At 34.9% G+C, this 13524-nt stretch overlaps 1 protein-coding gene across 1 annotated transcript; it reads left to right on the top strand.

The window, feature by feature from the left end:
* Positions 1-13197: 13197 nt before the first annotated feature.
* LOC148208115 (uncharacterized) lies at positions 13198-13524 on the top strand. Its single transcript, XM_088119700.1, has one exon. The coding sequence runs from the start codon at positions 13198-13200 to the stop codon at positions 13522-13524; it is 327 nt and encodes a 108-aa protein (XP_087975826.1).

Genomic DNA, 13524 nt, shown 5'->3' with positions numbered 1-13524 from the left:
CTCAAATCCTACCATTTAAAGGAAAATTGCTGAGTGTAATCTATATTTGTGAGATGATTACATTTCTACCGTAGAGGTTAATCATTACCTTGGTTGTGGGATCACTACGAAAAAATCATGGTTAAAAACATTTTCTAGGGACGAAAATCAAAATCGAAGATATATGCCAATTACTGCTGAACTATGCTCACCTTAGCGATTAAAATGATTTTCGTTGCTCTCTAAACAACGAAATACTTTTATGTCGCTGTTCCAAGTGACAAAATACTTTTAAATTCATTCACCGTTTTTGGAGGTTTTCTTTCGCCTGCGTTATTTCATTCAATTGTTATTATGCATCGAAGGATTTAATACTATTTGGTAAAATTTTTGTTTCTTTATTAAAATTAAACTATTATAAGATTTTGTTTCAGATAATGTAGTTTAAAGAATAAAAAAAATGTGATTAGTTGGAAATAATGACAAAAATAAAGTAGTTAAATTGCTTGTACAAGCAACAACGTACATAAATCATTGTCAAATCTTATTATGTAAAGGTAAAATGCCCTGAACTCTACAATTTAAAGGAGAATCGCAAGTGTGGTCTATATTTGTTAGATAATTACACTTCTACCGTTGAGGTAATCATCACCTTTGTTCTTGGAGCACTACAAGAAAATGGCTGTTCAGCGACATTTTATGTTTCTAAAGACGAAAATCAAATTCGTCGCTAAAAAAACAACGAAAACAAAACTTGGTCGCAAAGGGAGAGCGACAAATTTTAAGTGATGAAATAATCTCCAGTTACTTTTCTTCGCGACGAAATTCGACGATTAGCGCAGGCTCAAACAAGGGCGCAATTTCACCCTTTTCTGGAAATGAAATGGTGCTATTTTGGTGCTAGGCGCGCCCATCTCCTTCTAACAAAATCCACTCATTCTCCTCCATTTTGATTCTGCCTTCCCCTTGCTTCCTCTTCATTCTCCAAGATAATTTCAGATCGACAATGATTTCCATAGTCTTGTACACTATATATTTCTTCCTCATATGAATGTAAGCTCGTGACTCCAGTGGTTTGATACTTGAATTATCTTCCTTCAAAACTTTAGCTATCCGCATTCAGTAGATCTTGCACACAATGCTTAAGTGTCACACAATCTTCGGTTGAATGCCCCTACAACCCCTCCATGACAGGCACAAAAAGCATTGGGATCATACCACTTCGGGTATGAAGATTGTACTGGCTTTGTTGGTATAGGCATCAAAATGTTGTCATTGAATAGGTGAGGTGACAACTCGATATATGTTATTGGTATTGGATCAAAGTTCACTCACTTTGGTTGCCTCTTGCCATTACGACCGTAAGAGAAATTTGGCCCCATTGGCTGTGGAAAAATTGCAAAGCAAGTGGATTTACGAGGGTAGATGCACATATGTAATAATTGGAGAAGAAGTTCATGGCATAGAAGTTTGTTGACGTTTTCTGTACTAACTATTTAACCCAAAGCATAAGATATTATTTGGACTTCACTGTCGGCCTTCATAGTGGAATATTCTTTATCTTCCGTTGGTGATTCATCTATGCTGCCAATTATTTTGTCATGTTTTACTCCATATTCAATTTTTTCCCCAATAATCATGATGTCTGAAAAATTGATTGATGCATTTTCTATCCTTCAATCATAGTAAGGAGATTTCAATGTAGGAAGAAACATAGTCATCAACTCAGTGTAAATTAAAGGCATTGAACTTGCACAATAGTGCCTATCCACTTTTGGGCATACTCTTTAAAGCTCTCAGTATTCTTTTTCTCCATTCTCTGCAAATTTAGTCGATCAGGAGCCATGTTTATATTATATTTGTATTGCTTTCTCCATTCTCTGCAAATTTAGTCGATCAGGAGCCATGTTTATATTATATTTGTATTGCTTTATAAATGAGTTAGTTAAGATTTTCAAAGAATAAATGTTTGTATTATTTAACTGCATATATCCAACAAGTAACTAGTCCAATTAAACTATCTTGGAAATAATGTACAAGCAACTTACCATTTTGAGAATGTGTTGGCATTTTCCTACAATATATAATGAGATAGCTTTTATGACAAGGTGTCTCATCATACTTCTCAAATTCAGTTCAGGTACATTGAAGTTGGGTGGAATAACTACACCTGTCACGAGGCATAGTTGTGTTGGATCGACGTTGCCGAAGATGTTAGTTCCTTCCATTGCCTTTACTCTTTCTTCGACCATTTCAACTTTTCCACTCATGATAACTTCTTTGTCATTTGTTTTTTACTTACGTATAAAGTAACTGAGATTAGAGACTGCAATATTGGCATTTTGTGATCCATCCCTTGGAAACGTAAATCTAACTTGACTGCTTGTATGAATTTGTTTTCAATTATTTAAGAAGCCAACTAATCCCTCGTATAAAGGATCAACCATGAATATTGTCGGGGTTCCCTTGTTGGCTTATGAAGAGTGAAGCTAAATCTTGATAGATCTCGAGAGTCATTAATTGAGATTCCAGATTGAGATTCCAAATTGAGATACCATGATTATCTCGCCTTTTTCTAGATTAGAAAGAATCATCGCGACTAATGCTTGAGATTCATCTCTTATTTTCTTTAGCCTGACATTAAGTTCTTCCATGGTTTTTGTTATATGTACCTTAGGGTAGAAAATATGAGGTTGTCTAACTATATATTCTAAAAAAAGAAGAGTTATTATTGATGATGCACTAGAGAATGCACAAAAATTTTATTTTTTTATATATTTTTTGTAAAAATAAAATAAAAATTGATGCATGAGATGATGTTATGCACCTAGTGAGCCACAAATTGGGGGAATTTTGTTGAAATTTTATGAACATTTGAAATAATGCTTGCGAAAGGAGAACATTTTTTTATGGACATATAAAATTATGCATGCAACAGATAGTGTTTTTTTATTTTATGATATGGGCATGTGAATATGACATGTGAAATGATAGTTTTTTTTAATCAAATTTTCTTTAAGAAAAAAAATACTTGCCTAAATATGTTACCAATTGTCCCAAGGTGACATATACCGACTTTATGCAATGCTAGATTCTAAATCATCCTAAGAGATAGAAACATGAATATGCCTATGAAATTAAACTCTAGGGATGACGTTGAACTCCTAAAATTTGGATAGAAGTGAATGAACTCGAAACTCTTTTTGTGCCCACACGGAAATATTTATAATCTCTTTGAAAAGACAACACTTCTAAACTCATTTAGAGGTAGGTCAAATACATGACTCAATGAAATATGATGTAGATGCATGATATAAAAGAAATAAAAAATAATATATTACAAAAAAAAATGTACATGATTTTTCTTTTCAAGTGGTTAATTTTTGAAACCTTACAATTAGAAACTCCAAATTGATCATCATTTTAAAAGAATAATAAACAAGATAACCATGGATGACATAACAACACAACAAAATAATAAAATGCAATATGAATATGAGTGTAAAGTTATGTTCCAATGCATCCTAGAGGGAAACGATCTCCAAGTGTCCCATCCACTCTCACTATGTGGTTAACTTGAGTGGAAAATTCATGCACTTGGACGAAAATCCAAATTCCACGAAGGTCACATACTATTCAATCTTCAATCTAATCCTAAAAGGTAAAGTCCCGGGCAGGAGGCTTGTGATTGTGTGTGAAATGCATGATGATGGAAAATAAAATCATAATAAAATAAAATATTTACAACAATACAAAAGAAATATCAAACCAAGAAAATGGACAAAAACATATCATAATAGGATAATAAATGACAAAATGAAATGTCTTCACTCCCTTATGTGATCCAAAGTGGGTCACCAATCTCTAGCAACGTCCTCGCAACATGGAGCGACCGACATCATCCCATAAAAGGTATCTTCCAAGACAAAAGGTTTGGACTCGCCACAAACCATCCACGATGTGTGATTGGTTACCTAAAAAAGAAAATGGTATGCGAAAGGAGGGTTCGGGAGCCAGTTCAGTATAGGAAGGTATTAGTACCCTACAACACCCGTTCGAAAACGGTTGCTATATTTTATCTTAAACTATCTTATTATTTTTTACTAGTCCAAAAGGAAAAGTATTTTAAGATTGCTCCAAGCCAAGCACGCTTAACTTTGGAGTTCTTATTATTAAGTGACCGAAAAGGAAGGTGCACCATGTTAGTATAGGTACTAACTATGAATGCTTTTAAGCCTTTTCTTAACCATGTATCTATGGTCTCAGGATCCCTTTCATTCAGATGTGGTATCGGTTCATTCATGTATCCCTCCTCTCTATTCGAGCTTCACAATATGAGTTAACAATAATGAGTAGTACGAATGTCATTAGAAAATTTGTTATCTCAAGAAGATTGGAGAATTATCATTTTCAATTTCTGTTATTGGAATTTTTAAAAGAACTCGTTTTAAAAGGTTCATTTTAAAATATCGATAGATTTAAAAAACTTGATTTTATTGAAACTGTGATGAATTTTCAAATCTTTTATTTTACTTGTATCTTATCTTATTTCATTTTCTTTATTTAAAAAATGGTTTTTCTTTTGATTAAAATGAAACAAAACACACCTTACTCTTTTGTTTACTTTTTCAATAATAAAAATCAATTTGTTCATTGTTATTATGCTAAATATATCAAATGATTCATGATATTTAATTTTTTTCTAAATTCTCTCCTGAACCTTTCAAGCTTCTCAACTTTAGTACTAAAATTTCTCAATTAAACAATTCTTCCATAAAAAAAATTGTTAAAACTTGTTAATAGGAATTCCATGTGTTACTGAATTAATATTTCGGTAACATATTTGGATACATGGTCATGTCATTTGGACGTGCCACTTGGAAGAAATACACTTTGTTGATGAGTGGGTTGGATTTTGTTAATGGACAAATAGAATTTTACGTATGAAATAGTCCTTTGGAGGATGCACATGGTTAGCGTATGTCGTACTCTCGCGACTAGGAGCTATGATTTGACAAAAAAATTATTTTTATTTGGTAAGGATAGAATGATTTTAAATTTTATAAACCTCTAATAATTCTTAAAATTCACAACAACCCACCAACTTTCGAATATTAATGGCAGTGATCGAATAAGAATAATTAAGACTTTTGCCAGAAACCTAGAGTTGGATAATAAAGAGCTTTTACATAAGGAATAAGCTCATACATAACTTTTGTGTAAAGCATGAAAATACATTTCTAACAATCTTATGATATATATGGTCGATCGAAATGATGGGTGCGGGTAGGGGGAGGGCTTGTTTGCAATCCAATCTTCATGGAATTGTCTTTAGTTTTCCCAAATGTTCAGGGAAGATTTTGTCAAAAAAATTCACTTCAGATGCTGGGTGACAAAAGCATAGGCTCAGATTGCAATCACATTTGGTTGGATCAAAACAATCATTCGGAGTATTGCATCGAACGTTTACGACATTTCTTGCATATGATACGAACACACATCCTGTAATATATTCATCAATAATTTCCATTCAAGTAAACATGTATAAATGGTGAAAGAAACAAAATATATAGGTTAGATGAAATTAAAGTTAATTTATACCCGAAGCAATGAAGAGCATCACGAGCAGACAAGCAAACTTAGTAGACGAGTTCTCCATGTCTAATCTCTAGTGGATAAATATGATTTGATTTAAAAGTTTGTGATGTTTTTGTATGTGGCTGATGTGCCTAATTTATAGTAAAAAATGTAGCTTAAAATGGTAGAAAATATTTGTTAGTTGCATATTTTAATAGTAAATTGCATGTATATATTAATAAGGACATATACTATATATGCGTGCAGTAAAAGCTTTTAATAATATAGTTTTCTCCATTTATTCTTTTTATTCTTATTATTAGCTTTATTATTATTTTTTTAAGAAATATTTCTCCTTGATTAAGTTCTTAGTTTCTGGAATATATATATATGTGGAAGTTGGGAGAATTACTTTGGGTAGCTTTTTTTTTCTTTTTTGAGAAAACTTTACTAGGTTGTCCTATAACATTAGATATATGCAAATTTTAAATCATTTATTCATTATGCAGTTGTGTATATTACTTTTTTTTTTTTTTGTTGTCTATATTGATTTCTCCATCAATAATCATGCTAATTAATATTTATTGATTCTCCATTTTAGTGGATGAATATTTGTAATTTTTAAATCATTTATTGATTCTTTCCATTAATGGTGCTAATTAATAATAACATTCCAATTTGTGGTTTTATGATAAATTAGTTAAAATTAATAATTATAAAACATAGGACCAAATTGAGAAAAACTTGAAAGATTAGAACGGTTATTATTCCTTTTTGTTTCTTTGTTATTGAGAACAAACAAAAATGGTTCTGTGACTTTTTATTCTCTAAAAGTTTAAATTAAAAAAAAGGAAGGTTTTATTATAAAATTGCTTTTTTTTAAAAAAAAAAAAGTATTCACTAAGATTTCTTTCTAAATAATGTAGTTTAAAGAATAGCAAAATTGGGCCATATCTCAACCGATGGAACGGGTGTGGCTCCAGGAGGGTCCTTCAATTATCTCCCGACTTGTTTGTAGTGATAAATCTTGCTGTCTTTCTTAATTTCCTGTTGCTTTCGGCTGATAGTAAAAAAAAATAAAAAATAAATAAATAAACTGGCACAATTTACATAAATCAGAGTCAAATCTTATGATGTAAATGTAAAATGCACTCAACTCTTACCATTTAAAGGAAAATCAGGAGTGTAGTCTATATTTGTTAGATAATTACTCTTCTACGGTCTAGGTAATCATTACCTTTGTTGGGTCTTTTGTGATGTGACACGCAGTCAACGAATATTAGTTATTTTGGTTAATGAATTTAATCATTTAATCTTGTATTGTTGGAGCTTTTGATCTGTAGATCCATTATATTCCCGCTAACTCACAACAGGTAAAATAAAGATCAAGACTTATGAAAGAATTTGAGGGATTCAACTTATTTAACCGAATTTAGGTTAATTGTATAAGATATAATTAATATATAATATATATAGATACATTACAATATAAAGTTAATTATGAATGACATTCATAATTAAACTATATATATTACGAGAGTTATATTTGAATAAGATTTAAATAATGATTAATATGAATTCGATTCATATTAAAATTATATGTTAAAATTAGTGTGAATGAGATTCAGATTAAAACTATAGGTTATGAGAGAGATATTCATATTCAAATAAAGCTCTAATTAAATATATGATATATAATTACTATTATTAATTAATTAGTTTTATTATTGATTAATTTATTTATTTATTTAATTTAATTAAATAACTCACCCCTTACATTTTTCAAGAAACTGGGAATTTGGTCGGTGGGGAGGTTGCTTACTCCCTACTCCTCTCCTTCTCTATAAAATGAGAGTGGTGATTTTGTTCTCAGTGAACGGTGGATCTTATCATTCTCTTGAATCGTCCCAATCAGTGTCATCTATATTGCAACTCTGTATTAAGCTCTCGAAATCATCTTGGAGCTTGTTGTGACCTCCTTTACAGAGTCAAGAACCATAGTTATTTTGACCATCACCTTAATAGTTTTGATGATACTCGGTTCTGGCATGGGCACAGTTGATCAGCATTCACTATTCGAGGAATTGATGGATGTGTTTGCTGCATAGAGGTCTGTAGGTTAGTCTGTTTTTTCTCTACCTCTGTCGTTTAAAGTCTATCGCAGATCCCCTGCCATAGCATTAAGGTAGTCGTGCAGGTTCCCTTGTGGATCAGTCGTCGCCTTGCGTGACCTGCCTCCTTGTTGTTTTCTAGGTGGACCCAAGTTAATGCGGTTCTTCGAGGGGAGTAGTTTGCCCTTCTATCGCTGGACTCTTTCCTTTTAATGGGTCCCATGAGAGGGGTGAGGAGGTATCCTCCTCGATCACCACATGACGTCGTGTTGATGGTCCAACCATGTTCTCTACTTGAAGCAGAGACGTCTAATTTTGACATAGAGCCATAGTTAGCTCCACTATTTTTGCGTGCAGATGGGTGACACCACCTAACTTTGGTTTCACATCATTTAACTATGCCCTCAGCCGGTTAACTCCTGCTCCATCCTCCTAGATTGAGATGAATTTGATTGGGTCGCATTTCTCCGAGCGGCTCCGCTTCTGCCACTCCCATCCCTTGATATTCAACTTTGGTGCACGAGGTGGAGTGAACCAGTCTACTAGAATCCAAGCATCACCAATTGGCACCGTCTGTGGGGACTGTCGCGATGCGGAGTGGCCGACGTCATCCCTTGAAGGGTCTCTTTCGAGATAAGGGTTTGGAGTCGCCACCAATCATCTACGAGGTGTGATTGGTCACCTAAAAATAAAAACAAGGTCTGCAAAAACAGATCATTGGTTCGGGAGTCGACTGAGCGTAGGGAAGGTGTTAGCACCCTACGACACCCGTTTGAAAACGGTACCACATTTTGTCAAAAATTATCCCATTATGTTATTTGGTCCAAAAAAAAATAGTTTTCTTATTTTAAATGTCTCATATTATATTAATTCACATTTTATTATAAAATATGAATTAATAGATATGAGTGGCACGAAAGCCATTAGAAAAATTTTGATACCTCGAGAATATTGGAAAAATCCAATTTCTGTCATTGGGATTTTCGAAATAATTATTTAGTAAGAAAACAATGATAAATAAAAAAAAGAAATAAAACGAAATCAAGGTACACATAAAGACTTAAACTTTTAATATGGTTGTTAATACTCAAAGCTCTTGCCAGTGTGCAAAGACCTTAGTATGCAATTTAAAATCGTTTTTTATAATATAAAATTTTTATTTTTTAATTTTGTTTAAAAAAGTAAACGAAAAAATTTATTAAAAAGAAAAAAAAACTTTTATTTAATAAAAACAATGATAAAAAATGAGGCAATCAAAGACTTGAATTTGTGTCATGTATGTCAATACCCTAGTGCATTGCCAATGTGATATTGCCTTAGGATATACATTATGCTCTTTTTTAAAATACAAACCTTTGTATTTTTTAATTTTATTTAAAAAAAAAAGGAAAACAAAAGTAAAAACGAAAATTTAAATAAAAAGAAAACTCTTTATTTTGTATTCCTATAAAACTGTTTTATACAAAAAAAAAATGAAAATAAAAAATCTTATTTAAACAAACTTATTTAAAATACCTTATTCAAAATTTTCAAATCTTAAATAACAAATCTTCTAAAAACAAACTTTACATACGTATGATTTTAGATTTATTAACTTTAAAACAAAATTTATTTAAAAAAAAGAATCAATATTCTTTTATTTATAAATAAAGGGAGAAACCGATTAAAAAAAAAATGCAAGAGGAAATGGAAAGAGACAGAGAGGACGTGAATTGAGACTGCCATTAGACCATCACGGAGAATCTCTATTTCTCTGTTAAACGGGTGAAAACTCAATAATTCGTCCCACTATAAAACTTGTCTATTGTATTGCCAAAATCAGGGATTCATGCTCTCCCCCATCCCCGTTTATCATCCACTTGGGACAAGAGAAAAGAAAGGAAAAAAAAAACTTTCATAGTTGACTGATGTAATCGAAATAGGGTGAGATGATTGAACTTACCATGTATGAATTGGAATTTGAGGAGATTTCGACAATGAGAGTGAAGTAAAGTCAGATTTGACGCCCAGGCAAATTCTCAAACTTGTGTGATGCGCAAGGAAATTTGAATTTTTAAAGCCAATTTCTATGAGATTTGTGCTGCCCCTGCTCTCACGTTGTCTTCTCTTTCTGTGTCAGTTCCCTTTCTCCTCCTTAAATAAGCAAAAATGTAACAGTAACAATGGGGAGGGTCAAAATTGAAGAGAGAAAAAAAAGAGGAAGATAACGGAGAAAAGACCACGTTATAGTAGTTTTGAGGAGTAAAACAGAATCAGTTTTATTAAAAAAAAAAACTTTTTTTTAATTTAAACAAATCTTTTTATTTACTTAAAATCAAATCTTATTTATTTATTTATTTTAATAATAAATCGAATTCTTTTAAAACAAAATCTATTTTTTTAAATTTAATTAAAACCTTACCTTAAAAATAATAAGGTAAAATAAGTTATTTTTAATGAAAAGAAATAAAATTTTATAATATAAAATATTAATATTAATGTTAATAATAAATAAATAAAATAATAAAATTTGAGCCGGACCAAATACAGTGTCAACAGGGACGATACAAGATTAAGCCGAGACAGAGCCCAGATCCGAGGAGGGTCGGAATGAAGCGAGTTTGTACGAACCCTGGGGGAGGTCAACAATGTTTTGAAGAAAAAAGCCCCGGTGTGGCAGTCGACAGCTCGGGAGAAATATGTCCGAGCCCTGGTCACCAACCAAATCCGATCACCTTCGACAGAAGAGAACTGGCTGAAGAGGTGGAATCCATCCCCTTGACATCCGAAGATCGACGAGTCAACATTAGAACTAGATTAGGGAATGAGGAGAGAATGAGCCTTATAAGTTTCCTTAGAAGCAACGCTGATGTGTTCGCATGAGGATATGCCCGGAATCGGTCGGGAAATCATGGTACATCAACTTAATGTTGACGAGAGCTATAAACTAATAAAACAGAAGTGTCGTGCTTTTAACTAGGAAATGAACGAGATTGTGGCTGAACAGGTGGAAGAGCTGCTAAAAGCTAGTTCCATTCGAGAGGTCCATTACCCCCAATGGATATCCAACATGGTATTGGTAAGGAAGGCAAACGACAAATGGCGAATGTGCATCGACTTTACAGACCTAAACAAAGCTTGCCCAAAGGATTCTTTTCCCTTACCTTGTATAGATCAACTGGTCGACGCTACTGCTGGACGTGAAAGGTTGAGTTTCATGGACACCTACTCCGGATATAATAAGATTAAAATGCACCTACCGAATCAAGAGAAGACCTCCTTTGTCACAAGTCGAGGCCTATATTGCTACACGGTAATGCCCTTCGGGTTAAAGAACGCAGACGTGACTTATCAACGAATGGTAAACCGAATGTTTGCAACGTTGATTGGTAAAAATATGGAGGTCTACGTAGATGATATGCTGGTAAAAAGCCTGAAAAGCAGTCAACACGAGGCAATTTGGCAGAGGCATTTGGAGTTTTGAGGAAATATAAGATGAAGCTGAATCTCAACAAGTGTACGTTTGGGGTGACCGAAAATTCCTTGGGTTCTTGGTACACCAACGAGGAACCGAGGCTAACCCAGATAAAATCAAAGCTGTGTTGGAGATGAGTCTACCTAGAAATTTAAAGCAACTACAAGGGCTCAACGGGAGAATAGCGGCACTCAACAGGTTTGTCAGTCGTTCAATCGACAAGTGTCTACCATTCGTTAAAGTCCTAAGGAAAAAATGGCAATTTGAATGGAAAGAAGAATGTGAGACCGCTTTCAGGGAGTTAAAGCAATACCTGAGGGTGACTTCACTCCTCTCAAAATCGGTCACGAGAGATGAACTCTACTTGTACCTAGCCGTATCCAACACGGCGGTGAGTTCGACATTGATAAAGGAAAAGAACGGGCGACAATCTCCAATCTACTACACGAGCAAAGCAATGGTGGAGGCAGAAGTTAGATACCCGCAAGTGGAAAAATTGGCATTGGCATTAGTCACCTCGGCTCGGAGGTTACACCCATATTTCCAAGCACAAAAGATAACTGTCCTCACCAACTTCCCCCTATGGCAGATTCTGCAAAGGCCCGAGACTTCTGGGCGACTGGTAAAATGGGCTGTGGAGCCCAGTGAATACGTCATCCACTACAAACCGAGAACTGCGATGAAAGAGCAAGCCATAACGGACTTCATACCAGAATTAATGCTGGTAGAATATCAAATATGTAGCATCGGCCCACAGCTCGCTGAGGGAGAGCAGCCCTAGACCCTTTATGTAGATGGATCCTAGAACTTCAGAGGATGTAGGGTGAGACTTCTGCTGGTCTCCCCAGATTGGGAGAAATTCGAATATGTGCTACGGTTTAGTTTTCACGCGTCGAACAATGAGGCTGAGTACGAAGCTTTATTAGCAGGATTAAAAGTAGCCAGGTATATTGGGGTCACGAACATACTAATACTTAGTGATTCGCAATTGATTGTGAGTCAGGTGAAAGAAGAGTTCCAGACTAGAGAGCCATGGATGATGAAGTATCTTTCCCGGGTAAGAGACCAGCTCGACCAATGCTCGAAATATGAGATCCAACAAATTCCTCGTGCTCAGAATGTCAACGCAGATGCATTAGCCCGACTAGCTGCAGTCTATGAAACCGACCTGGGAAGAACTGTACCAATATAAATTTTGCCCGAGCCGAGCATAGAGGTTCAGGATGTATTGATATAGACGAGCTAGGACAACTAGAGAAGAACTGGATGAGCCCTCTGATCAAATATTTAAGAGATGAGACCCTACCTGATGAAAGGATAGAGGCCCAACAACTCCAACGGCGAGCAGCTAGGTATGTGCTTAGAGATGGAAGCCTGCATAAAATAAGCTACTATTTGTCCTTTTTAAATGTTTAACGCCAGATGAAGGCAACTACGTCATAAGGGAGATACACGAGGGCATTTGTGGTAACCATTCTAAAGCACGATCCCTAAGCCATAAAATCGTCTGACAAGGGTATTACTGGCTGACCATGCTAAGTGATGCAATACAGTTCGCGAGAAAATACGACAAATGTCAGCGATTTGCAACAGTGCCTAGGTAGCCGCTAGAACCATTAACGAACATAATGAGTCTCTGGCCTTTTGCTCAATGGGGAATAGACCTTATAGGGCCCCTCCCACAAGGAAAAGGCCAGACCAAGTTTGTAGTGGTAGCAATTGATTATTTCACCAAATGGGCTAAAGCCAAGGCCGTAGCTACAATTACCGAGAAAAGATCACTGACTTTATTTGGAGAAGCATAATTCTCTGCTTTGGGGTACCATACACCATTATCAACGATAATGGAAAGCAATTCGATAATGCAGCTTTTCGAGACTTTTGCAAGGAATTGGGTATCAAGCGCATCTGCTATTCGCCAGCACATCCACAAGCTAATGGACAAGTCGAAGCAGTCACAAAATCATCAAAAGAACTCTAAAAACTGAATTAGAGAAAATTAAAGGGTTATGGGCAGAAGAACTTCTCAGCGCATTGTGGGCCTATAGAACAACACCTTGCACATCAACTGGCGATATGCCATTCTCATTATCATTTGGTTCTGAGGCAGTAGTACCGGTGGAAATCGACCTCTCTTTCCCAAGGGTAGAACAATTCAGTCTACTTGAAAACGACGAGTCCATACAGCTTAACCTCGATCTACTAGAAGAACATCGAGAAACAGCACGACTACGAACAGCCGAGTACAAAAATCGGATCGCTCGATATTACGATTCAAAGGTTAAGAAGCGTAACTTCAAAGAAGGCGATCTGGTCCTGAGGAAAGTCATGCCTAATACCAAAGATCCAACCAGCGGGGTTCTCGGACTGACATGGGAGGTCCCATACAAAGTCACTAAGTAG

This window comes from Momordica charantia (genome assembly GCF_013281855.1).
Source record: "Momordica charantia cultivar OHB3-1 chromosome 11 unlocalized genomic scaffold, Mcharantia_2.0 BLBB01000011.1, whole genome shotgun sequence".
Classification (NCBI taxonomy): domain Eukaryota; kingdom Viridiplantae; phylum Streptophyta; class Magnoliopsida; order Cucurbitales; family Cucurbitaceae; genus Momordica; species Momordica charantia.
The sequence above is the reverse complement of the archived record's forward strand: the minus strand, read 5'-3'. Positions and strand labels throughout refer to the sequence as shown.

Bases quoted from the DNA above. Each gene is read 5' to 3' on its own strand.
- LOC148208115 (XM_088119700.1), top strand. From the start codon at position 13,198: ATGCCATTCTCATTATCATTTGGTTCTGAGGCAGTAGTACCGGTGGAA.